This window comes from Oncorhynchus mykiss, chromosome 27 (assembly GCF_057628025.1).
Source record: "Oncorhynchus mykiss isolate SJ-2025 chromosome 27, ASM5762802v1, whole genome shotgun sequence".
NCBI lineage: Eukaryota > Metazoa > Chordata > Actinopteri > Salmoniformes > Salmonidae > Oncorhynchus > Oncorhynchus mykiss.
The window spans coordinates 41,530,696-41,555,000 of record NC_143048.1 but is presented as its reverse complement, the minus strand read 5'-3'; the positions used below and the strand labels follow the sequence as shown (position 1 = coordinate 41,555,000).

General features: G+C 42.7%; 1 protein-coding gene across 2 annotated transcripts in view; it reads left to right on the top strand.

Annotated features, from left to right (window-relative positions):
• Positions 1-24,305, top strand: part of LOC110508036 (voltage-gated potassium channel subunit beta-1) — a 303,976-nt gene that overhangs the window by 179,450 nt on the left and 100,221 nt on the right. For both annotated transcript variants that reach the window (XM_036964964.2, XM_036964965.2), the window contains exon 2: positions 23,311-23,354. In XM_036964964.2, the coding sequence (XP_036820859.1) occupies positions 23,311-23,354 (44 nt within the window). The remainder of the gene's footprint in view (positions 1-23,310; positions 23,355-24,305) is intronic.

Sequence of the window (24,305 nt, the reverse complement as noted above, 5' to 3'; positions counted from 1 at the left end):
CCACACTCAGTCTCCCAGTCCCACACTCAGTCCCCAGTCCCACACTCAGTCTCCAGTCCCCAGTCCCACACTCAGTCTCCAGTCCCACACTCAGTCTTCAGTCCCACACTCAGTCTCCCAGTCCCACACTCAGTCTCCCAGTCCCACACTCAGTCCCCAGTCCCACACTCAGCCTCCAGTCCCACACTCAGCCTCCAGTCCCACACTCAGCCTCCAGTCCCACACTCAGTCTCCAGTCCCACACTCAGTCTCCGGTCCCACACTCAGTCCCCATTCCCACACTCAGCCCCCAGTCCCACACTCAGCCCCCAGTCCCACACTCAGTCCCCAGTCCCACACTCAGCCTCCAGTCCCACACTCAGTCCCCAGATCAACAATCTAGTGCCTGTACACAGCCTACATGTCTGCCCAGTGAACAAGGCCTCGTTTCCCAGAGCATTCGTAGCGTTGAGATCATCATTAGAACCATCTTACCATGTATCTCTAGCAGCCGACATGTTTCCCAAAACAATTGTTATTGAAGTTGTACTTGAAAACGCTCATTATTTAGAGACTGCCTCAGACCAGAGCCAGACGTTTGATGCCTTTTTTCCCCCTTGAGTGTCACTTTATACACAGAAGGTCTCTGCTAAACGCAGAATCAAGAGGTCTATCTGTCTGACTGTGACTGCTGATAACTTCAGAACCAAGTTGACTCCAAATCCAGACCTCCATGGGGTTGATACATTTGATTTCCATTGATAATTCTTGTGTGATTTTATTGTCAGCACATTCAACTATGTAAAGAAAAAAGTATTTAAGTGTTATTTTAATGTTCCCTTTATTTTTTTGAGTAGTGTATAACGTTGCCAATATCTTCGCTACTTTTGGCCTATATCTTTTTTTTCAATCACATTGAAATACATTTTATGTTCATTTTAAATGAATTATATTATTCTAATTATAGGCTTTTGTTTGTAAACGTTTGCCTTAATATATTTCATGATGTGTAATAACATCTGTACAATGACGTGCCGAATCTTGATTTTGTGCATTATTGTAGGGTAAGCAGGAATAAGACACCTCAGTTGTTGCAGCCATAGTCAGGAATGTCTCTCTAACAGCTGATCCGTTGTCAGTATCGTTGGAATCATTCTAATGCTAAAGGTACGATTTGAATGGAGAGAGTTGATCTGAGACCCGCGTTGTTTTTCTATCGATCCCATCAGTATCAGCACATGATCTAACGACGCACTTAGAGAACCTTCTCTCTACGGTTTGGGAAAAAATTCTTAAAAAGTTGGCTCGTAAATAACGACGCCTCTCGTAGGATCATCGTACGGCTTACGTTCCGTCTCAACTGGGAAACGAGGCCCGGATGCCTTCTCTGTTGTTATAGTGGTTGTGAACGATGGGCGACTCAGACAGTCACTCCTCCTCTAGAGTGACATTCACCAAGAACAAAGAGGTAAACAGACAAATAAAACAAACAAAACAACAAACAGAACAACAAACAAAACAAGAAGCATGACAGGTACTTTAAGACTGTCTTCTTTATCTGCCTTCAGATTCAATGGAGGAGTTGAGGCGCTGTCAGGGTTACGGGTGGGACTGTGACTGTGGCTCCTCCTGTTCTAACTGGGGTTGTGCCTGTGGCTCCTCCTGTTTATCTGGGGTTGTGACTGTGGCTCCTCCTGTTTATCTGGGGTTGTGCCTGTGGCTCCTCCTACTCTAACTGGGGTTGTGCCTGTGGCTCCTCCTATTCTAACTGGGGTTGTGCCTGTGGCTCCTCCTATTCTAACTGGGGTTGTGCCTGTGGCTCCTCCTATTCTAACTGGGGTTGTGCCTGTGGCTCCTCCTATTCTAACTGGGGTTGTGTCTGTGGCTCCTCCTATTCTAACTGGGGTTGTGCCTGTGGCTCCTCCTATCTAACTGGGGTCGTGATAAACCCTGGTCAACCTGAGTATATGTGTACATTTTGTCATAACATTTGCACAACCTTATATAACACTGTGAGAATGTAATGGGTTATCTGTGTAACACTGTGAGAATGTAATGGGTTATCTTTGTAACACTGTGAGAATGTAATGGATTATCTGTGTAACACTGTGAGAATGGAATGCAATGGGTTATCTGTGTAACACTGTGAGAATGGAATGGGTTATCTTTGTAACACTGTGAGAATGGAATGGGTTATCTGTGCAAAACTGTGAGAATGGAATGGGTTATCTTTGTAACACTGTGAGAATGGAATGGGTTATCTTTGTAACACTGTGAGAATGGAATGGGTTATCTTTGTAAAAGTGTGAGAATGGAATGGGTTATCTGTGCAAAACTGTGAGAATGGAATGGGTTATCTTTGTAACACTGTGAGAATGGAATGGGTTATCTGTGTAAAAGCGTGAGAATGGAATGGGTTATCTTTGTAAAACTGTGAGAATGGAATGGGTTATCTTTGTAACACTGTGAGAATGTAATGGATTATCTGTGTAACACTGTGAGAATGGAATGCAATGGGTTATCTGTGTAACACTGTGAGAATGGAATGGGTTATCTTTGTAACACTGTGAGAATGGAATGGGTTATCTGTGCAAAACTGTGAGAATGGAATGGGTTATCTTTGTAACACTGTGAGAATGGAATGGGTTATCTTTGTAACACTGTGAGAATGGAATGGGTTATCTGTGTAAAAGTGTGAGAATGGAATGGGTTATCTGTGCAAAACTGTGAGAATGGAATGGGTTATCTTTGTAACACTGTGAGAATGGAATGGGTTATCTTTGTAACACTGTGAGAATGGAATGGGTTATCTGTGTAAAAGTGTGAGAATGGAATGGGTTATCTCTGTAACACTGTGAGAATGGAATGGGTTATCTTTGTAACACTGTGAGAATGGAATGGAATGGGTTATCTGTGTAACACTGAGAATGGAATGGGTTATCTCTGTAACACTGTGAGAATGGAATGTAATGGGTTATCTGTGTAACACTGTGAGAATGGAATGTAATGGGTTATCTGTGTAACACTGTGGGGATGGAATGTAATGGGGTTATCTGTGTAACACTGTGAGAATGGAATGTAATGGGTTATCTGTGTAACACTGTGAGAATGGAATGGGTTATCTGTGTAACACTGTGAGAATGGAATGGAATGGGCTATCTGTGTAACACTGTGAATGGAATATCTGTGTAACACTGTGCGAATGGAATGGGTTATCTGTGTAAAATTGTGAATGGAATGGGTTATCTGTGTAACACTGAGAATGGAATGGGTTATCTGTGTAACACTGTGAGAATGGAATGGGTTATCTGTGTAACACTGTGAGAATGGAATGGAATGGGCTATCTGTGTAACACTGTGAATGGAATATCTGTGTAACACTGTGCGAATGGAATGGGTTATCTGTGTAAAATTGTGAATGGAATGGGTTATCTGTGTAACACTGAGAATGGAATGGGTTATCTGTGTAACACTGTGAGAATGGAATGGAATGGGTTATCTGTGTAACACTGTGAGACTGGAATGGGTTATCTGTGTAACACTGTGAGAATGGAATGGGTTATCTTTGTAACACTGTGAGAATGGAATGGGTTATCTGTGTAAAACTGTGAGAATGGAATGGGTTATCTGTGTAACACTGTGAGAATGGAATGGAATGGGCTATCTGTGTAACACTGTGAATGGAATATCTGTGTAACACTGTGCGAATGGAATGGGTTATCTGTGTAAAATTGTGAATGGAATGGGTTATCTGTGTAACACTGAGAATGGAATGGGTTATCTGTGTAACACTGTGAGAATGGAATGGGTTATCTGTGTAACACTGTGAATGGAATATCTGTGTAACACTGTGCGAATGGAATGGGTTATCTGTGTAAAATTGTGAATGGAATGGGTTATCTGTGTAACACTGAGAATGGAATGGGTTATCTGTGTAACACTGTGAGAATGGAATGGAATGGGTTATCTGTGTAACACTGTGAGAATGGAATGGAATGGGTTATCTGTGTAACACTGTGAGAATGGAATGGAATGGGTTATCTGTGTAACACTGTGGGTTATCTGTGTAAAATTGTGAATGGAATGGGTTATCTGTGTAACACTGAGAATGGAATGGGTTATCTCTGTAACACTGTGAGAATGGAATGTAATGGGTTATCTGTGTACCACTGTGAGAATGGAATGTAATGGGTTATCTGTGTAACACTGTGGGTTATCTGTGTAAAATTGTGAATGGAATGGGTTATCTGTGTAACATTGAGAATGGAATGGGTTATCTGTGTAACACTGTGAGAATGGAATGGAATGGGTTATCTGTGTAACACTGTGAGACTGGAATGGGTTATCTGTGTAACATTGTGAGAATGGAATGGGTTATATGTGTAACACTGTGAGAATGGAATGAGTTATATGTGTAACACTGTGAGAATGGAATGGGTTATATGTGTAACACTGTGAGAATGGAATGGGTTATCTGTGTAGAGCTGAAGGCTCAGAGACGATTCCGAGTATGTTTGTTTGTTTTGTCTCTTGGTCCAGATGGACTTTCAGAAATATATGGAGCTGTTCCATAGACAGTAAAGAGTTATAACTGTTGTCCCACAGACAGTAAAGAGTTATAACTTTTGTTCCATAGACAGTAAAGAGTTATAACTGTTGTTCCGTAGACAGTAAAGAGTTATAACTGTTGTTCCGTAGACAGTAAAGAGTTATAACTGTTGTTCCGTAGACAGTAAAGAGTTCTAACTGTTGTTACGTAGACAGTAAAGAGTTCTAACTGTTGTTACGTAGACAGTAAAGAGTTATAACTGTTGTTCCGTAGACAGTAAAGAGTTATAACTGTTGTTCCATAGACAGTAAAGAGTTATAACTGTTGTTCCATAGACAGTAAAGAGTACTAACTGTTGTTCCGTAGACAGTAAAGAGTTATAACTGTTGTTCCATAGACAGTAAAGAGTTCTAACTGTTGTTCCGTAGACGGTAAAGAGTTATAACTGTTGTTCCGTAGACAGTAAAGAGTTATAACTGTTGTTCCATAGACACTAAAGAGTTATAACTGTTGTTCCGTAGACAGTAAAGAGTTATAACTGTTGTTCCGTAGACAGTAAAGAGTTATAACTGTTGTTCCATAGACAGTAAAGAGTACTAACTGTTGTTCCGTAGACAGTAAAGAGTTATAACTGTTGTTCCATAGACAGTAAAGAGTTATAACTGTTGTTCCATAGACAGTAAAGAATTATAACTGTTGTTCCACAGACAGTAAAGAGTTATAACTGTTGTTCCGTAGACAGTAAAGAGTTATAACTGTTGTTCCATAGACAGTAAAGAGTTATAACTGTTTTTCCATAGACAGTAAAGAATTATAACTGTTGTTCCACAGACAGTAAAGAGTTATAACTGTTGTTCCGTAGACAGTAAAGAGTTATAACTGTTGTTCCATAGACAGTAAAGAGTTATAACTGTTGTTCCATAGACAGTAAAGAGTTATAACTGTTGTTCCGTAGACAGTAAAGAGTTCTAACTGTTGTTCCGTAGACAGTAAAGAGTTATAACTGTTGTTCCGTAGACAGTAAAGAGTACTAACTGTTGTTCCATAGACACTAAAGAGTTATAACTGTTGTTCCGTAGACAGTAAAGAGTTATAACTGTTGTTCCGTAGACAGTAAAGAGTTATAACTGTTGTTCCGTAGACAGTAAAGAGTTATAACTGTTGTTCCATAGACAGTAAAGAGTTATAACTGTTGTTCCGTAGACAGTAAAGAGTTATAACTGTTGTTCCGTAGACAGTAAAGAGTTATAACTGTTGTTCCGTAGACAGTAAAGAGTTATAACTGTTGTTCCGTAGACAGTAAAGAGTTATAACTGTTGTTCCATAGACAGTAAAGAGTACTAACTGTTGTTCCGTAGACAGTAAAGAGTTATAACTGTTGTTCCATAGACAGTAAAGAGTTATAACTGTTGTTCCATAGACAGTAAAGAATTATAACTGTTGTTCCACAGACAGTAAAGAGTTATAACTGTTGTTCCGTAGACAGTAAAGAGTTATAACTGTTGTTCCATAGACAGTAAAGAGTTATAACTGTTTTTCCATAGACAGTAAAGAATTATAACTGTTGTTCCACAGACAGTAAAGAGTTATAACTGTTGTTCCGTAGACAGTAAAGAGTTATAACTGTTGTTCCATAGACAGTAAAGAGTTATAACTGTTGTTCCATAGACAGTAAAGAGTTATAACTGTTGTTCCGTAGACAGTAAAGAGTTCTAACTGTTGTTCCGTAGACAGTAAAGAGTTATAACTGTTGTTCCGTAGACAGTAAAGAGTACTAACTGTTGTTCCATAGACACTAAAGAGTTATAACTGTTGTTCCGTAGACAGTAAAGAGTTATAACTGTTGTTCCGTAGACAGTAAAGAGTTATAACTGTTGTTCCGTAGACAGTAAAGAGTTATAACTGTTGTTCCATAGACAGTAAAGAGTTATAACTGTTGTTCCGTAGACAGTAAAGAGTTATAACTGTTGTTCCGTAGACAGTAAAGAGTTATAACTGTTGTTCCGTAGACACTAAAGAGTTATAACTGTTGTTCCATAGACAGTAAAGAGTACTAACTGTTGTTCCATAGACAGTAAAGAGTTATAACTGTTGTTCTGTAGACAGTAAAGAGTTATAACTGTTGTTCCATAGACAGTAAAGAGTTATAACTGTTGTTCCGTAGAGAGTAGAGCTACATTGATTTTCACTGCAATTACAAAACGGAAATATACAGAACCAGCATTTCTAGAGAGCATACGCTGGCTAGAGCCTAAGATATCTGCAGGAGAGGTATTGTCTCCCTGCCAAACACCATGGTCATCCATCAGACTGTTTAAGCCGATCACTAACATCGTTCAGCCTAGTGCCTAATTATCCCATAGAGAACATGGAGGTGGAAAGATCGGGGTTCTATTAAAATACCCTATTCACAATGGGAGGACAATTGATTCTGTGTCTGGGCCTGGGCCGCTGTTAAAACAGGAAGATGGATATCGCCTTGGGTATTAAGCATAGTTACAGTAAAGAGGCTGTTTTATGAAGCAGTCTAACAGAAGGGGGAGTCACTGTTCCTGTTTCATTGCTGCTGAAATTACACATTTACAGAAGTGCCCACACACAGACAGTAATGTAGGTGAGAAATGGGGTCACACATTCAGTATGTGTCTAAGGATGTGTGTGTTTATGAGAGAGAGAGAGAGAGAGAGAGAGAGAGAGAGAGAGAGAGAGAGAGAGAGAGAGAGAGAGAGAGAGAGAGAGAGACAGAGAGAGAGAGAGAGAGAGAGAGAGTTTTTGTCATTATGTGTCTCAGAGAACAGCTGTAAATGCAGGTTGTTTACATATATTCTATATTCCATATGATATATTGTATATTCCGTATTGTATATTCTATATTCCATATAATATATTCTATATTCCATATTGTATATTGCATATTCCGTATTGATTATTCTATATTCCACATTCCATATAATATATTCTATATTCCGTATTGTATATTCTATATTCCACATTCCATATAATATATTCTATATTCCACATTCCATATAATATATTCTATATTCCACATTCCATATAATATATTCTATATTCCACATTCCATATAATATATTCTATATTCCACATTCCATATAATATATTCTATATTCCACATTCCATATAATATATTCTATATTCCATATTGTATATTCTATATTTCACATAATATTCTCTGTTTCTTGCCATGGCAAACAGTGGCAGGTGTTGAGAGTTGTGATCCATCTGAAATGAGAGAGCAGAGGAATGTGTCAACGTAAATCTGTTCTCTCTCTCACACACCTACACCCCATCCCTCCTCCACAGTATAAGTATCAAATGAAAGAGAGAGCTGGGTTCTATATAGGTGTTATTAGCTTGGCTGGGTCTCTGGTGTACAGATGTTTTCATGACCCTTATACACAGGGAGGGTATGTTTTACTCCTTTATACAGACCCTGTATGATGCCAGCCAGAGATTGCTCCTTGGCTTAAAGTGATGCTTCCACATGCACGCAAACACGCACTCAAACAAACACACACATGGGCACACACACACGTATGTACACAAACACTCACGCACACATACACTCACACTCACACACACAAACACACACACACATTCATAACAGAGATTGAGCATCGGCACAGAACACTGAGACTGACATTTTCCATTTCAGAGAGCTCTTATCTCCTGGGGAAAGAAGGTCATTACTACACCGCTGTGGTAAATCTAATATAGGTCCAGTGACTGAATACCCCATATCAGAGGATCTCTCTCTCTCTCTGTCTCTCTCTCATTTCTATGTGTGTATTTTGAGAGCACGTACCACAGCTCTGTAAAGACTTGTTGACTTGAGGCTGAAGGACAGGTAGATCGATGGAGTCAGAGAAGTCATTGACAGGTAGACTGATAGAGTCAGAGAAGTCATCGACAGGTAGACTGATGGAGTCAGAGAAGAGCTGAACGACAGGTAGACTGATGGAGTCAGAGAAGTCATTGACAGGTAGACTGATGGAGACAGAGAAAGCATCGACAGGTAGACTGATGGAGTCAGAGAAGTCATCGACAGGTAGACTGATAGAGTCAGAGAAGTCATCGACAGGTAGACTGATAGAGTCAGAGAAGTCATCGACAGGTAGACTGATGGAGTCAGAGAAGTCATCGACAGGTAGACTGATGGAGTCAGAGAAGAGCTGAACGACAGGTAGACTGATGGAGTCAGAGAAGGCATCGACAGGTAGACTGATGGAGTCAGAGAAGTCATTGACAAGTAGACTGATGGAGTCAGAGAAGAGCTGAACGACAGGTAGACTGATGGAGTCAGAGAAGTCATCGTCAGGTAGACTGATGGAGTCAGAGAAGGCATCGACAGGTAGACTGATGGAGTCAGAGAAGTCATCGACAGGTAGACTGATAGAGTCAGAGAAGTCATCGACAGGTAGACTGATGGAGTCAGAGAAGTCATCAACAGGTAGACTGATGGAGTCAGAGAAGAGGTGAATGACAGGTAGACTGATGGAGTCAGAGAAGTCATCGACAGGTAGACTGATGGAGTCAGAGAAGTCATCGACAGGTAGACTGATGGAGTCAGAGAAGTCATCGTCAGGTAGACTGATGGAGTCAGAGAAGAGGTGAACGACAGGTAGACTGATGGAGTCAGAGAAGTCATCGACAGGTAGACTGATGGAGTCAGAGAAGTCATCGACAGGTAGACTGATGGAGTCAGAGAAGTCATCGACAGGTAGACTGATGGAGTCAGAGAAGTCATCGTCAGGTAGACTGATGGAGTCAGAGAAGAGGTGAACGACAGGTAGACTGATGGAGTCAGAGAAGTCATCGACAGGTAGACTGATGGAGTCAGAGAAGTCATCGACAGGTAGACTGATGGAGTCAGAGAAGTCATCGACAGGTAGACTGATGGAGTCAGAGAAGAGGTGAACGACAGGTAGACTGATGGAGTCAGAGAAGTCATCGACAGGTAGACTGATGGAGTCAGAGAAGTCATCGACAGGTAGACTGATGGAGTCAGAGAAGAGGTGAACGACAGGTAGACTGATGGAGTCAGAGAAGTCATCGACAGGTAGACTGATGGAGTCAGAGAAGTCATAGACAGGTAGACTGATGGAGTCAGAGAAGAGGTGAATGACAGCTAGACTGATGGAATCAGAGAAGTCATCGACAGGTAGACTGATGGAGTCAGAGAAGTCATTGACAGGTAGACTGATGGAGTCAGAGAAGAGGTGAATGACAGGTAGACTGATGGAGTCAGAGAAGTCATTGACAGGTAGACTGATGGAGTCAGAGAAGAGGTGAATGACAGGTAGACTAATGGAGTCAGAGAAGTCATCGACAGGTAGACTGATGGAGTCAGAGAAGAGGTGAATGACAGGTAGACTGATGGAGTCAGAGAAGTCATTGACAGGTAGCCTGATGGAGTCAGAGAAGTCATCGACAGGTAGACTGATGGAGTCAGAGAAGAGGTGAATGACAGGTAGACTGATGGAGTCAGAGAAGTCATTGACAGGTAGACTGATGGAGTCAGAGAAGTGATTGACAGGTAGACTGATGGAGTGAGATAAGAGGTGAATAACTTGTGATAGAATTGGGTGCAGTAAGAGTTTAATGAGACAGTGAATGGATGACGGGATAGATGGGAAGGCGATAGAGGATGTGATTTATGGGATAGGTTATGGCTGAAAGAGAGAGCGAGGGAGAGAATTTGCGAGGGCACTAGAACAATCTACAACACCCGGCCTCACCCTACTGGATTCGGAAATCAAATGTCTACTGTTTGCTGATAATCTGGTGCTTCTGTCCCCAACCAAGAAGGGCCTACAAGAGCACCTAGATCTTGTGCCAGTATTCTGTGAGACCTGGGTCCTGACAGTGAATCTCAGTAAGACTAAAATAAATGTGTTCCAATAAAGGTCCAGTTGCCAGGACCACAAATACAAATTATATCTAGACACCGTTGCCCTAGAGCACACAAAGAACTGTAACTACCTCAGACATCAACACCATAGGTAACTTCAACAACAAGGCTGTGAACGATCTGAGAGACAAGAAGGGGCTTCTACACCATCAAAAGGAACATAAAACTCAACATCCCAATCAGGATCTTGCTAAGTCAGAGAAGTTCAGTCTGTTATAAAACCCATTACCTTATCTGGTTGTGAGGTCTGGGGTCCACTCACCAACCAATAATTCACAAAATGGGACAAACACCAAATTGAGACTTTGCATGCAGAATTCATTAAAAAAACTACTTTGTGTACAACTCAAAATCCCAAACAATGTATGCAGAGAAGAATTAGGACGATACCCGCTAGTTATCAACATCCAGAAAAGAGCCAGCTGATAAGGGGACAAACAGACCCCACAGAGCCCCAGGACAGCAACACATTTAGACCCAACAAAATGATGAGAATGGAAAAACATAACTATTTGACACACTGGAAAGAATTAACCAAAAAACAGAGCAAATTGGAATGCTATCTGGCCCTAAACAGAGAGCACACAGTTGCAGAATACCTGACCACTGTGACTGACCCAAAATGAACAAAAGCTTTGACAATGTGCAGACTCAGTGAGCATAGCCTTGCTATTGAGAGAGGCCTTCCTGGTTACCTGTGCTAAACCTTCTTGGTTACCTGTGCTACCTATAAACACACGTGACCAGTGACCCATGACCCCAACATATAGTGCCCTCAAGTGTACAAAACGAGTTCAAATAACCATTGTCAGACAATATATACACAACACTAACAGGCCAAAACAGCTCCTACACAAATCAAACATTGATACACTCCCATAGGCCGCTGCCCACAAAATGAGTTGGAAACTGATCTACACAACCTAACCTCCGGCCAAATGTATGACCATATTAGAGACACATATTTCCCTCAGAAAACAAATTGTAGTGACGATTCCCTGTGAAAAGCCACTGGCACAGGAGTGATGCCAAACTAAGAAGCCATTTAGCTACTAAGAACTTTCCAATACACTTTCAAAACAACAAACTTTTCAAAACAACAAAACTGAGAGCTCCCTCATTCTAAATAGTAGCTCATATCCAGGATAAGGTCTTATTCGGGATAAGCTGTTAACCTGCACACAGCAGCCAGTAGCATACCACCCTGCATACCAATCATACCACTCTTTCCTCTGGTCTAAAAAATATCCCAATTCCCCAAGGCAGTGATTGGGGACACTGCCCTGTGTAGGGTGCTGTCTTTCAGATGGGATGTTAAACGGGTGTCCTGACTCTCTGAGGTCATTAAAGATCCCATGGTACTTATCGTATGAGTAGGGGTGTTAACCCTGGTGTCCTGGCTAAATTCCCAATCTGCCTCTCAAACCATCACGGTCACCTAATAATCCCCAGTTTATGATTGGCTCATCCATCCCCCTCCTCTCCCCTGTAACTATTCCCCAGGTCATTGCTGTAAATGAGAACGTGTTCTCAGTCAACTTACCAGGTAAAGTAACAGATGAATAAAAAGCACAGCATTCCAGATAGCAGCTCATGAGTATCCCTGTATCTATGAATAAACACAATATTCCTAATTGAAGTTCACATTGGTTAAATGGAATAGTAACTGAAATCTGGACACTGACTATAGGTCTATAACCCCTCACATGTAGTATAATATTAAAGTGATGCCACTTTCGTGTGTTTTGCCAGCAGCTCTTCATAAGCACAGCGCTGTTTATGACTTCAAGCCTATCAGCCTAATGGCTGGTGTAACCACTGTGAAATGGCTAGCTAGTTAGCGGGGAGCGTGCGCTAATAGCGTTTCAAACGCCACTCGCTCTGAGACTTGGAGTGGTTATTCCCCTTGCTCTGCAAGGGCCGCGGCTTTTGTGGAGCGATGGGTAACGCTGCTTCGAGTGTGGCTGTTGTCGATGTGTTCCTGGTTCGAGCCCAGGTAGGGGCGAGGAGAGGGACGGAAGCTATACTGTTACACTGGCAATACTAAAGTGCCTATAAGAACATCCAATAGTCAAAGGTTAATGAAATACAAATGGTATAGAGGGAAATAGTCCTATAAATACTATATTAACTACAACCTAAAACCTCTTACCTTGGAATATTGAAGTCTCATGTGAAAAGGAACCACCAACTTTCACATGTTCTCATGTTCTGATCAAGGAACTTAAACGTTAGCTTTTTTACATGGCACACATTTTTACATGGCACATATTACTTTCTTCTCCAACACTTTGTTTTTGCATTATTTAAACCAAATTGAATATGTTTCATTATTTATTTGAGGCTAAATTGATTTTAATGATGTATTATATTAAGTTAAAATAAGTGTTCATTCAGCATTGTTGTAATTGTCATTATTACAAATGCATGTTTTTTAAATCGGCCGATTAATCGGTACCGGCTTTTTTTGGTCCGCCAATAATCGGTATCGGCGTTGAAAAGTCATAATCGGTCGACCTCTAGAAGAAACAGTATTATGAAGCCAAGATCAATGATATAAAGAATGATGGGGAAAAAAACTTTGGTGCTCTGTAAATGAAATGAAGGACGGGACTGTCTGTCTCTCTGTCTGTGTCTCTCTCATTAGATCAGTAATTAGTTGTAACCTACTCTAGGATTAGCTCTAATATAGATCATGTAGGTCGCTGCCTTATAGATGTACTATCTTAGTTTGACCACTTTCTCACAGCAGGAGATCCTGCAGCACTAGGAAAAATGAATTATGATGTGCATTATAATTACTAGATATACATTTGTCTTTGGGGCAAATCAAGCATGATATTTTAAAGTGGAAATGACAAACGTTAGAAGCATTTTTAAACCTCGACTACACCACACGTTGCGTTTCCTGCTGCGCAACAAAACAGTGATCAAATTAAGATAGCACATCTGTATTTCTATCTCTATACACCAACCCAATTAACCAGACACTACTCTGACAACTGTCTCTGTCTCTACAGACCAACCCAATTACCCAGACACTACTCTGACAACTGTCTCTACAGACCAACCCAATTACACAGACACTACTCTGACAACTGTCTCTATACACCAACACAATTACCCAGACACTACTGTGACAACTGTCTCTATACACCAACCCAATTACCCAGACACTACTCTGACAACTGTCTCCATACACCAACCCAATTACCCAGACACTACTCTGACAACTGTCTCCATACACCAACCCAATTACCCAGACACCACTCTGACAACTGTCTCTACAGACCAACCCAATTACCCAGACACTACTCTGACAACTGTCTCTATACACCAACCCAATTACCCAGACACTACTCTGACAACTGTCTCCATACACCAACCCAATTACCCAGACACTACTCTGACAACTGTCTCTACAGACCAACCCAATTACACAGACACTACTCTGACAACTGTCTCTGTCTCTACAGACCAACCCAATTACCCAGACACTACTCTGACAACTGTCTCTGTCTCTACAGACCAACCCAATTACACAGACACTACTCTGACAACTGTCTCTGTCTCTACAGACCAACCCAATTACCCAGACACTACTCTGACAACTGTCTCTACAGACCAACCCAATTACACAGACACTACTCTGACAACTGTCTCTGTCTCTACAGACCAACCCAATTACACAGACACTACTCTGACAACTGTCTCTGTCTCTACAGACCAACCCAATTACCCAGACACTACTCTGACAACTGTCTCTACAGACCAACCCAATTACACAGACACTACTCTGACAACTGTCTCTACAGACCAACCCAATTACACAGACACCACTCTGACAACTGTCTCTACAGACCAACCCAATTACACAGACACTACTCTGACAACTGTCTCTATACACCAACCCAATTACACAGACACTACTCTGACAACTGTCTCTACAGACCAACCCAATTACACAGACACTACTCTGACAACTGTCTCTACAGACCAACCCAATTACCCAGACACTACTCTGACAACTGTCTCTACAGACCAACCCAATTACACAGACACTACTCTGACAACTGTCTCTACAGACCAACCCAATTACACAGACACTACTCTGACAACTATCTCTACAGACCAACCCAATTACCCAGACACTACTCTGACAACTGTCTCTACAGACCAACCCAATTACACAGACACCAAATCAAAATCAAATCAAATCAAATTTATTTATATAGCCCTTCGTACATCAGCTGATATCTCAAAGTGCTGTACATAAACCCAGCCTAAAACCCCAAACAGCAAGCAATGCAGGTGTAGAAGCACGGTGGCTAGGAAAAACTCCCTAGAAAGGCCAAAACCTAGGAAGAAACCTAGAGAGGAACCAGGCTATGTGGGGTGGCCAGTCCTCTTCTGGCTGTGCCGGGTGGAGATTATAACAAAACATGGTCAAGATGTTCAAATGTTCATAAATGACCAGCATGGTCGAATAATAATAAGGCAGAATAGTTGAAACTGGAGCAGCAGCACAGTCAGGTGGACTGGGGACAGCAAGGAGTCATCATGTCAGGTATTCCTGGGGCATGGTCCTATGGCTCAGGTCCTCCGAGAGAGAGAAAGAAAGAGAGAATTAGAGAGAGCATATGTGGGATGGCCAGTCCTCTTCTGGCTGTGCCGGGTGGAGATTATAACAGAACATGGCCAAGATGTTCAAATGTTCATAAATGACCAGCATGGTCGAATAATAATAAGGCAGAACAGTTGAAACTGGAGCAGCAGCACAGCCAGGTGGACTGGGGACAGCAAGGAGTCATCATGTCAGGTAGTCCTGGGGCATGGTCCTAGGGCTCAGGTCCTCCGAGAGAGAGAAAGAGAGAGGGAGAGAATTAGAGAACGCACACTTAGATTCACACAGGACACCGAATAGGACAGGAGAAGTACTCCAGATATAACAAACTGACCCTAGCCCCCGACACATAAACTACTGCAGCATAAATACTGGAGGCTGAGACAGGAGGGGTCAGGAGACACTGTGGCCCCATCCGAGGACACCCCCGGACAGGAGAAGTACTCTGACAACTGTCTCTACAGACCAACCCAATTACCCAGACACCACTCTGACAACTGTCTCTACAGACCAACCCAATTACACAGACACTACTCTGACAACTGTCTCTATACACCAACCCAATTACACAGACACCACTCTGACAACTGTCTCTATACACCAACCCAATTACACAAACACCACTCTGACAACTGTCTCTATACACCAACCCAATTACCCAGACACCACTCTGACAACTGTCTCTATACACCTACCCAATTACCCAGACACCACTCTGACAACTGTCTCTACAGACCAACCCCATTACACAGACACTACTCTGACAACTGTCTCTACAGACCAACCCATTTACACAGACACTACTCTGACAACTGTCTCTGTCTCTACAGACCAACCCAATTACCCAGACACTACTCTGACAACTGTCTCTACAGACCAACCCAATTACACAGACACTACTCTGACAACTGTCTCTACAGACCAACCCAATTACACAGACACCACTCTGACAACTGTCTCTACAGACCAACCCAATTACACAGACACTACTCTGACAACTGTCTCTATACACCAACCCAATTACACAGACACTACTCTGACAACTGTCTCTACAGACCAACCCAATTACACAGACACTACTCTGACAACTGTCTCTACAGACCAACCCAATTACCCAGACACTACTCTGACAACTGTCTCTACAGACCAACCCAATTACACAGACACCACTCTGACAACTGTCTCTACAGACCAACCCAATTACCCAGACACCACTCTGACAACTGTCTCTACAGACCAACCCAATTACACAGACACTACTCTGACAACTGTCTCTATACACCAACCCAATTACACAGACACCACTCTGACAACTGTCTCTATACACCAACCCAATTACACAAACACCACTCTGACAACTGTCTCTATACACCAACCCAATTACCCAGACACCACTCTGACAACTGTCTCTATACACCTACCCAATTACCCAGACACCACTCTGACAACTGTCTCTACAGACCAACCCCATTACACAGACACTACTCTGACAACTGTCTCTACAGACCAACCCAATTACACAGACACTACTCTGACAACTGTCTCTATACACCAACCCAATTACCCAGACACCACTCTGACAACTGTCTCTATACACCAACCCAATTACCCAGACACTACTCTGACAACTGTCTCTACAGACCAACCCAATTACACAGACACTACTCTGACAATTGTCTCTATACACCAACCCAATTACCCAGACACTACTCTGACAACTGTCTCTGTCTCTACAGACCAACCCAATTACCCAGACACTACTCTGACAACTGTCTCTACAGACCAACCCAATTACACAGACACTACTCTGACAACTGTCTCTATACACCAACCCAATTACCCAGACACCACTCTGACAACTGTCTCTACAGACCAACCCAATTACCCAGACACCACTCTGACAACTGTCTCTACAGACCAACCCAATTACACAGACACTACTCTGACAACTGTCTCTATACACCAACCCAATTACCCAGACACTACTCTGACAACTGTCTCTGTCTCTACAGACCAACCCAATTACCCAGACACTACTCTGACAACTGTCTCTACAGACCAACCCAATTACCCAGACACCACTCTGACAACTGTCTCTACATACCAACCCAATTACCCAGACACTACTCTGACAACTGTCTCTACAGACCAACCCAATTACACAGACACTACTCTGACAACTGTCTCTACATACCAACCCAATTACACAGACACCACTCTGACAACTGTCTCTACAGACCAACCCAATTACACAGACACTACTCTGACAACTGTCTCTATACACCAACCCAATTACCCAGACACCACTCTGACAACTGTCTCTATGCACCAACCCAATTACCCAGACACTACTCTGACAACTGTCTCTATACACCAACCCAATTACACAAACACCACTCTGACAACTGTCTCTATACAGCAACCCAATTACACAAACACCACTCTGACAACTGGCTCTATACACCAACCCAATTACCCAGACACTACTCTGACAACTGTCTCTACAGACCAACCCAATTACCCAGACACTACTCTGACAACTGTCTCTACAGACCAACCCAATTACACAGACACTACTCTGACAACTGTCTCTATACACCAACCCAATTACCCAGACACCACTCTGACAACTGTCTCTATACACCAACCCAATTACCCAGACACTACTCTGACAACTGTCTCTATACACCAACCCAATTACACAAACACCACTCTGACAACTGTCTATATACACCAACCCAATTACACAAACACCACTCTGACAACTGTCTCTATACAGCAACCCAATTACACAAACACCACTCTGACAACTGTCTCTATACACCAACCCAATTACACAGACACTACTCTGACAACTGTCTCTATACACCAACCCAATTACACAAACACCACTCTGACAACTGTCTCTATACACCAACCCAATTACACAGACACCACTGTCTCTACACACCAACCCAATTACCCAGACACCACTCTGAAATATCTGTCAGGTTATAAAACGAATTACAGTTGTTGAAAGGATGTTTTGTGTGGGAACAAGTTCAGCTGGGTAGATAGATGGAGTGTGTGAATGCTTTGAATAGATTGTATGTGTATGTGTTTACTGCAGGAACAGAGACAGAGACACACACACACACACACACACTAAGGTGATTTATTCACACACACATACTCCCAACTGTGTGGCGATAATTTGAAGTCTACACCTTTTTCATTCTCTCTACCTCTTCACTGACAGAGTCTGGAAGTGGGGAGAGAGAAGCCATCCTTTCAATCTGCAAAGTTCTCCTTTGCCAAGATAATCCATCCACCTGACAGGTGTGTCATATTAATTAAGAAGCTGATTAAACAGCATGATCATTACACAGGTGCACCTTGTGCTGGGGACAATAATAGGCCACTCTGAAATGTGCAGTTTTGTCACACAACATAATCGCACAGATGTGTCAAGTTTTGAGGGATCATGCAATTGGAAAACGTCTCAGTGAAGCTCATCTGTGTGCTCGCTGTCCTCACCAGGGTCTTGACCTGACCGCAGTTTGTCATCATAACCGACTTCAGTGGGCAAATGCTCACCTTTGATGGCCACTGTCACGCTAGAGAAGTGTGCTCTTCATGGACGAATCCTGGTTTCAATTGTACCGGACAGATGGCGTCGTGTGAGCGAGTGGTTTGCTGATGCACAGCCCCATTTCACAAGGATCTGTACACAATTCCTGGAAGCTGAAAATGTCCCAGTTCTTCCATGGCCTGTATACTCACCAGACCTGTCACCCGTTGAGCATGTTCGGAGGCTCTGGATCGACCTGTACGACAGCGTGTTCCAGTTCCCGCCAATATCCAGCAAGTGACAACATTCCACAGGCCACAATCAACAGCCTGATCAACTCTATGTGAAGTAGATGTGTCACGCTGCATGAGGAAAATGGTGGTCACACCAGATACTGACTGGTTTTCAGATCCACGCCCATACCTTTTTTTTAAGGTGTCTGTTATCAACAGATGCATTTCTTTATTCCCAGTCATGTGAAATCCACAGATTCGGACCTAAAGAATTAATTTCAATTGATTGATTTCCTTGTATGAACTGTAACTCAAGTAAAATCTTTGAAATTGTTGCAGATAGCGTTTCTATTTTTGTTCAGTGTAGAAAAGGCCCGTGTTGCGACACTAGCTAGCTTGCCAGTTGACGTTGGAAGTCAGCTCCGCTCTGCCCACGGAGCAGTGACTGAGTTCTATTGAGTAGTGACCACTTTTTGACCAAGGCCGTAATGACATTCTATTCGCTAACTAATCTGAGTAAATTGTCTGTAACTGTTGAACTATATACAGTGGGGGGGGGGGAAAGTATTTAGTCAGCCACCAATTGTGCAAGTTCTCCCACTTAAAAATATGAGAGAGGCCTCATCATAGGTACACTTCAACTATGACAGACAAAATGAGAAAAATAAATCCAGAAAATCACATTGTAGGATTTTTAATGAATTTATTTGCAAATCATAGTGGAAAATAAGTATTTGCACAATTGGTAGCTGACTAAATACTTTTTTTGCCCCACTGTATGTAGTAGAGACATAAGGGGTTTGGACTATTATTCTCTCTATTGTCTATCATATCACAAACATGGAATGAAATTACAATTTTATAGGTCAACACCCTGATTAGGTTGTGGGGCCAAGGTTGTGAGGCCAAGGTTGTGAGGCCAAGGTTGTGAGGCCAAGGTTGTGGGGCCAAGGTTGTGAGGTCAAGGTTGTGGGGCCAAGGTTGTGAGGCCTGTGGTTACAGTGTTTTCATGCCAGAGACCGTGTCACTCTTAACTTGTGTCCATTTCTTCATTGTGTTACAGTGTCATTGGAAAAGCAGGTCAAACTGTTCTAGACTGCTGCAGAAGGTGAAGACCTAACACATTGTAAAGCAGTGTCCAGGTTAAACTGTTCTAGACTGCTGCAGAAGGTGAAGACCTAACACATTGTAAAGCAGTGTCCAGGTCAAACTGTTCTAGACTGCTGCAGAAGGTGAAGACCTAACACATTGTAAAGCAGTGTCCAGGTCAAACTGTTCTAGACTGCTGCAGAAGGTGAAGACCTAACACATTGTAAAGCAGTGTCCAGGTCAAACTGTTCTAGACTGCTGCAGAAGGTGAAGACCTAACACATTGTAAAGCAGTGTCCAGGTCAAACTGTTCTAGACTGCTGCAGAAGGTGAAGACCTAACACATTGTAAAGCAGTGTCCAGGTCAAACTGTTCTAGACTGCTGCAGAAGGTGAAGACCTAACACATTGTAAAGCAGTGTCCAGGTCAAACTGTTCTAGACTGCTGCAGAAGGTGAAGACCTAACACATTGTAAAGCAGTGTCCAGGTCAAACTGTTCTAGACTGCTGCAGAAGGTGAAGACCTAACACATTGTAAAGCAGTGTCCAGGTCAAACTGTTCTAGACTGCTGCAGAAGGTGAAGACCTAACACATTGTAAAGCAGTGTCCAGGTCAAACTGTTCTAGACTGCTGCAGAAGGTGAATACCTAACACATTGTAAAGCAGTATCCAGGTCAAACTGTTCTAGACTGCTGCAGAAGGTGAAGACCTAACACATTGTAAAGCAGTGTCCAGGTCAAACTGTTCTAGACTGCTGCAGAAGGTGAATACCTAACACATTGTAAAGCAGTGTCCAGGTCAAACTGTTCTAGACTGCTGCAGAAGGTGAAGACCTAACACATTGTAAAGCAGTGTCCAGGTCAAACTGTTCTAGACTGCTGCAGAAGGTGAATACCTAACACATTGTAAAGCAGTGTCCAGGTCAAACTGTTCTAGACTGCTGCAGAAGGTGAAGACCTAACACATTGTAAAGCAGTGTCCAGGTCAAACTGTTCTAGACTGCTGCAGAAGGTGAAGACCTAACACATTGTAAAGCAGTGTCCTGGTCAAACTGTTCTAGACTGCTGCAGAAGGTGAAGACCTAACACATTGTAAAGCCGTGTCCTGGTCAAACTGTTCTAGACTGCTGCAGAAGGTGAAGACCTAACACATTGTAAAGCAGTGTCCAGGTCAAACTGTTCTAGACTGCTGCAGAAGGTGAAGACCTAACACACTGTAAAGCCGTGTCCTGGTCAAACTGTGCTACTAGATAATGAGTGCCTAATGAGTTGTAGTGTGTGTCTGGAGCTGACCCCGAGCTGACAAGGTAAAATAAATATGTCGTTCTGTCCCTGAACACGGCAGTTAACCCACTGTTCCTAGGCAGTCATTGAAAATAAGAATTTGTTCTTAACTGGCTCGCCTAGTTAAATAAAGGTCAAATAAAAATATTTTTTAAATGCTTGTTCTTTTCTATTTAGTCATGTGTCATTCACCTGTCAGCCCCGTGTATACGGCTTGTCAGGAAGTTGACATGACAGGTCTGAGACCAGAACTGAGACCTGATCGATTCCATCAGTCAGTGATTGGTCATGGCAGGCTTCTACTGCTCTGTTATTGGTCACAGGCGGGTTCTACAGGTCTCTGCCTTGTTGGAGTGGGTATAAAGCAGGGAGATTTCCATCTGATGGGCAATGTCACAGAACGTCAGGATAACTCAGTGTCAGCCTGTCGGCCGTTACACAACATGACACAAAACCAGAGGAGAGACACACACACTGATTAGAGGACATCACTTCCTGTTGGCCAGACAGACAGACAACACTCTGTTTTTCTGGTTCTTGCTGTTAAGGGTCTAATCAAACTATGGCTGGTTCTGCCACCATTAGCCAGTTGTCACTTGGCCACACACACACACACACACACACACACACACACACACACACACACACACACACACACACACACTGCGTCCAACAGTGTTCCCATACCACACCTGTGCGCATAATGAGATGATTACAGAGCCAATTAGGTGTTCTAACTATTATTTCCAATGAAACCTCCCAACCCCCCTCCACCTCTCTGTCCTGTGTACTCATCTGAAGTGAACCTAAGCTTGTTGACTTATTTCCGGACACATATTTTCATTTCTCTGTATCTGTTTGAATGAAATAACCATGTAGTCAAGGATAAAGTGTCAGGCGTTTGGCAGCACTGTGTGAGAGGAGACGTCATTATGTCTAACTCTGTCTGTCTGTCTCACTCAGGATGTAATGTGACTGAGATCTAACTCTGTCTGTCTGTCTGTCTGTCTGTCTGTCTGTCTGTCTGTCTGTCTGTCTGTCTGTCTTCTCACTCAGGATGTAATGTGACTGAGATCTAACTCTGTCTGTCTGTCTGTCTGTCTGTCTGTCTGTCTGTCTGTCTGTCTGTCTGTCTGTCTGTCTGTCTGTCTGTCTGTCTTCTCACTCAGGATGTAATGTGACTGAGATCTAACTCTGTCTGTCTGTCTGTCTGTCTGTCTGTCTGTCTGTCTGTCTGTCTGTCTGTCTGTCTGTCTGTCTGTCTGTCTGTCTGTCTTCTCACTCAGGATGTAATGTGACTGAGATCTAACTCTGTCTGTCGGTCTGGCTCAGTCAGAATTAGCAACGTGTCGGTCTCAGGAATACATACAGTCCCACATCACTGCCAATCACTCCCTCCCTCACTCCATCCCTACCTCTGCTTCCAAATCTCTCACTCCCCCCTACCTCTGTTTCCCAATCACCCTCCCTCACTCCCTCCCTCTGCTTCCCAATCCCTCCCTCCCTCCCTCCCTCCTTCTGCTTCCAAATCCCTCCCTCCCTCCCTCCCTCCTTCTGCTTCCAAATCCCTCCCTCCCTCCCTACCTCTGCTTCCCAATCCCTCCCTCCCTCCCTCCCTCCCTCCCTCCCTCCCTCCCTCTGCTCTCCAATCTCTCTCTCTCTCCCTCCCTCCCTCCCTCCCTCCCTCCCTCCCTCTGCTCCCCAATCTCTCTCTCCCTAGGGGCGGCAGGTAACCTAGTGTTTAGAGCGTTGGGCCAGTAACCGATTATGGCAGCCCACCATATGGTAGCAACTCTCTGATTCAGAGGGGTTGGGTTAAATGCAGAAGAAACATTTCAGCTGTACAACTGTCTAGGTATCCCCATTTCCCTTACCTTCTCTTCCCAATCTCTCTCCCTGCCTATGTTTCCTGGGGGTTAGTGTGATAATTGAACTTTTGACTAATCTTGACCATCACACACACACAACAATACACACACACGAAACACACACAGCCAGCTGCCCTTCTATCTTGATCTGAGTTGATTCGTTAACAACATTGACTAACAGCTCTACTGTATGTTTCTCTCCTCAGGAACCTGGGGAAATCAGGACTTAGAGTGTCGTGCTTGGGACTGGGTAAGAACACTCACCTTTTTAGAACCCATCAGCTGCTCTGAGTTGCACTATTGCACAGATCTGGGATCAGCTTACCTTCCACAAATATTACCTTTAGTCACAATGGGAGAAATAGAAAACTGGTACACGTACAACTTCCTCCTACACCGTTTGGGCTCATCTCATAGGTGAAAGAAGTGGAAGAGCAGCTGTGCTGTTTAAGAAATAAAGGCAGAACTTTCCAGGCAGATTTTCTGTTTGAGGAACTACAGTTGAAGTCTGAAGTTTACATACACTGAGGTTGGAGTCATTAAAACTAGTTTACATACACTTAGGTTGGAGTCATTAAAACTAGTTTATATACACTTAGGTTGGAGTCATTAAAACTAGTTTACATACACTTAGGTTGGAGTCATTAAAACTAGTTTACATACACTTAGGTTGGAGTCATTAACACTAGTTTACATTCACTTAGGTTGGAGTCATTAAAACTAGTTTACATACACTTAGGTTGGAGTCATTAAAACTAGTTTACATTCACTTAGGTTGGAGTCATTAAAACTAGTTTACATACACTGAGGTTGGAGTCATTAAAACTAGTTTACATTCACTTAGGTTGGAGTCATTAAAACTAGTTTACATTCACTTAGGTTGGAGTCATTAAAACTCATTTTTCTACCACTCCACAAATTTCTTGTTAACAAACTATAGTTTTGGCAAGTCGGTTAGGACATCTACTTTGTGCAAGACACAAGTCATTTTTACAACAAATGTTTACAGACAGATTATTTCACTTACAATTCACTGTATCACAAATGCAGGGGGTGAAAAGGTTACATACACCAAGTTCCAGAAAATTCCAGAAAATGATGTCATGGCTTTAGAAGCTTCTGGGATAATTTGAGTCAATTGGAGGTGTACCTGTGGATGTATTTCAATGCCTACCTTCAAACTCAGTGCCTCTTTGCTAGA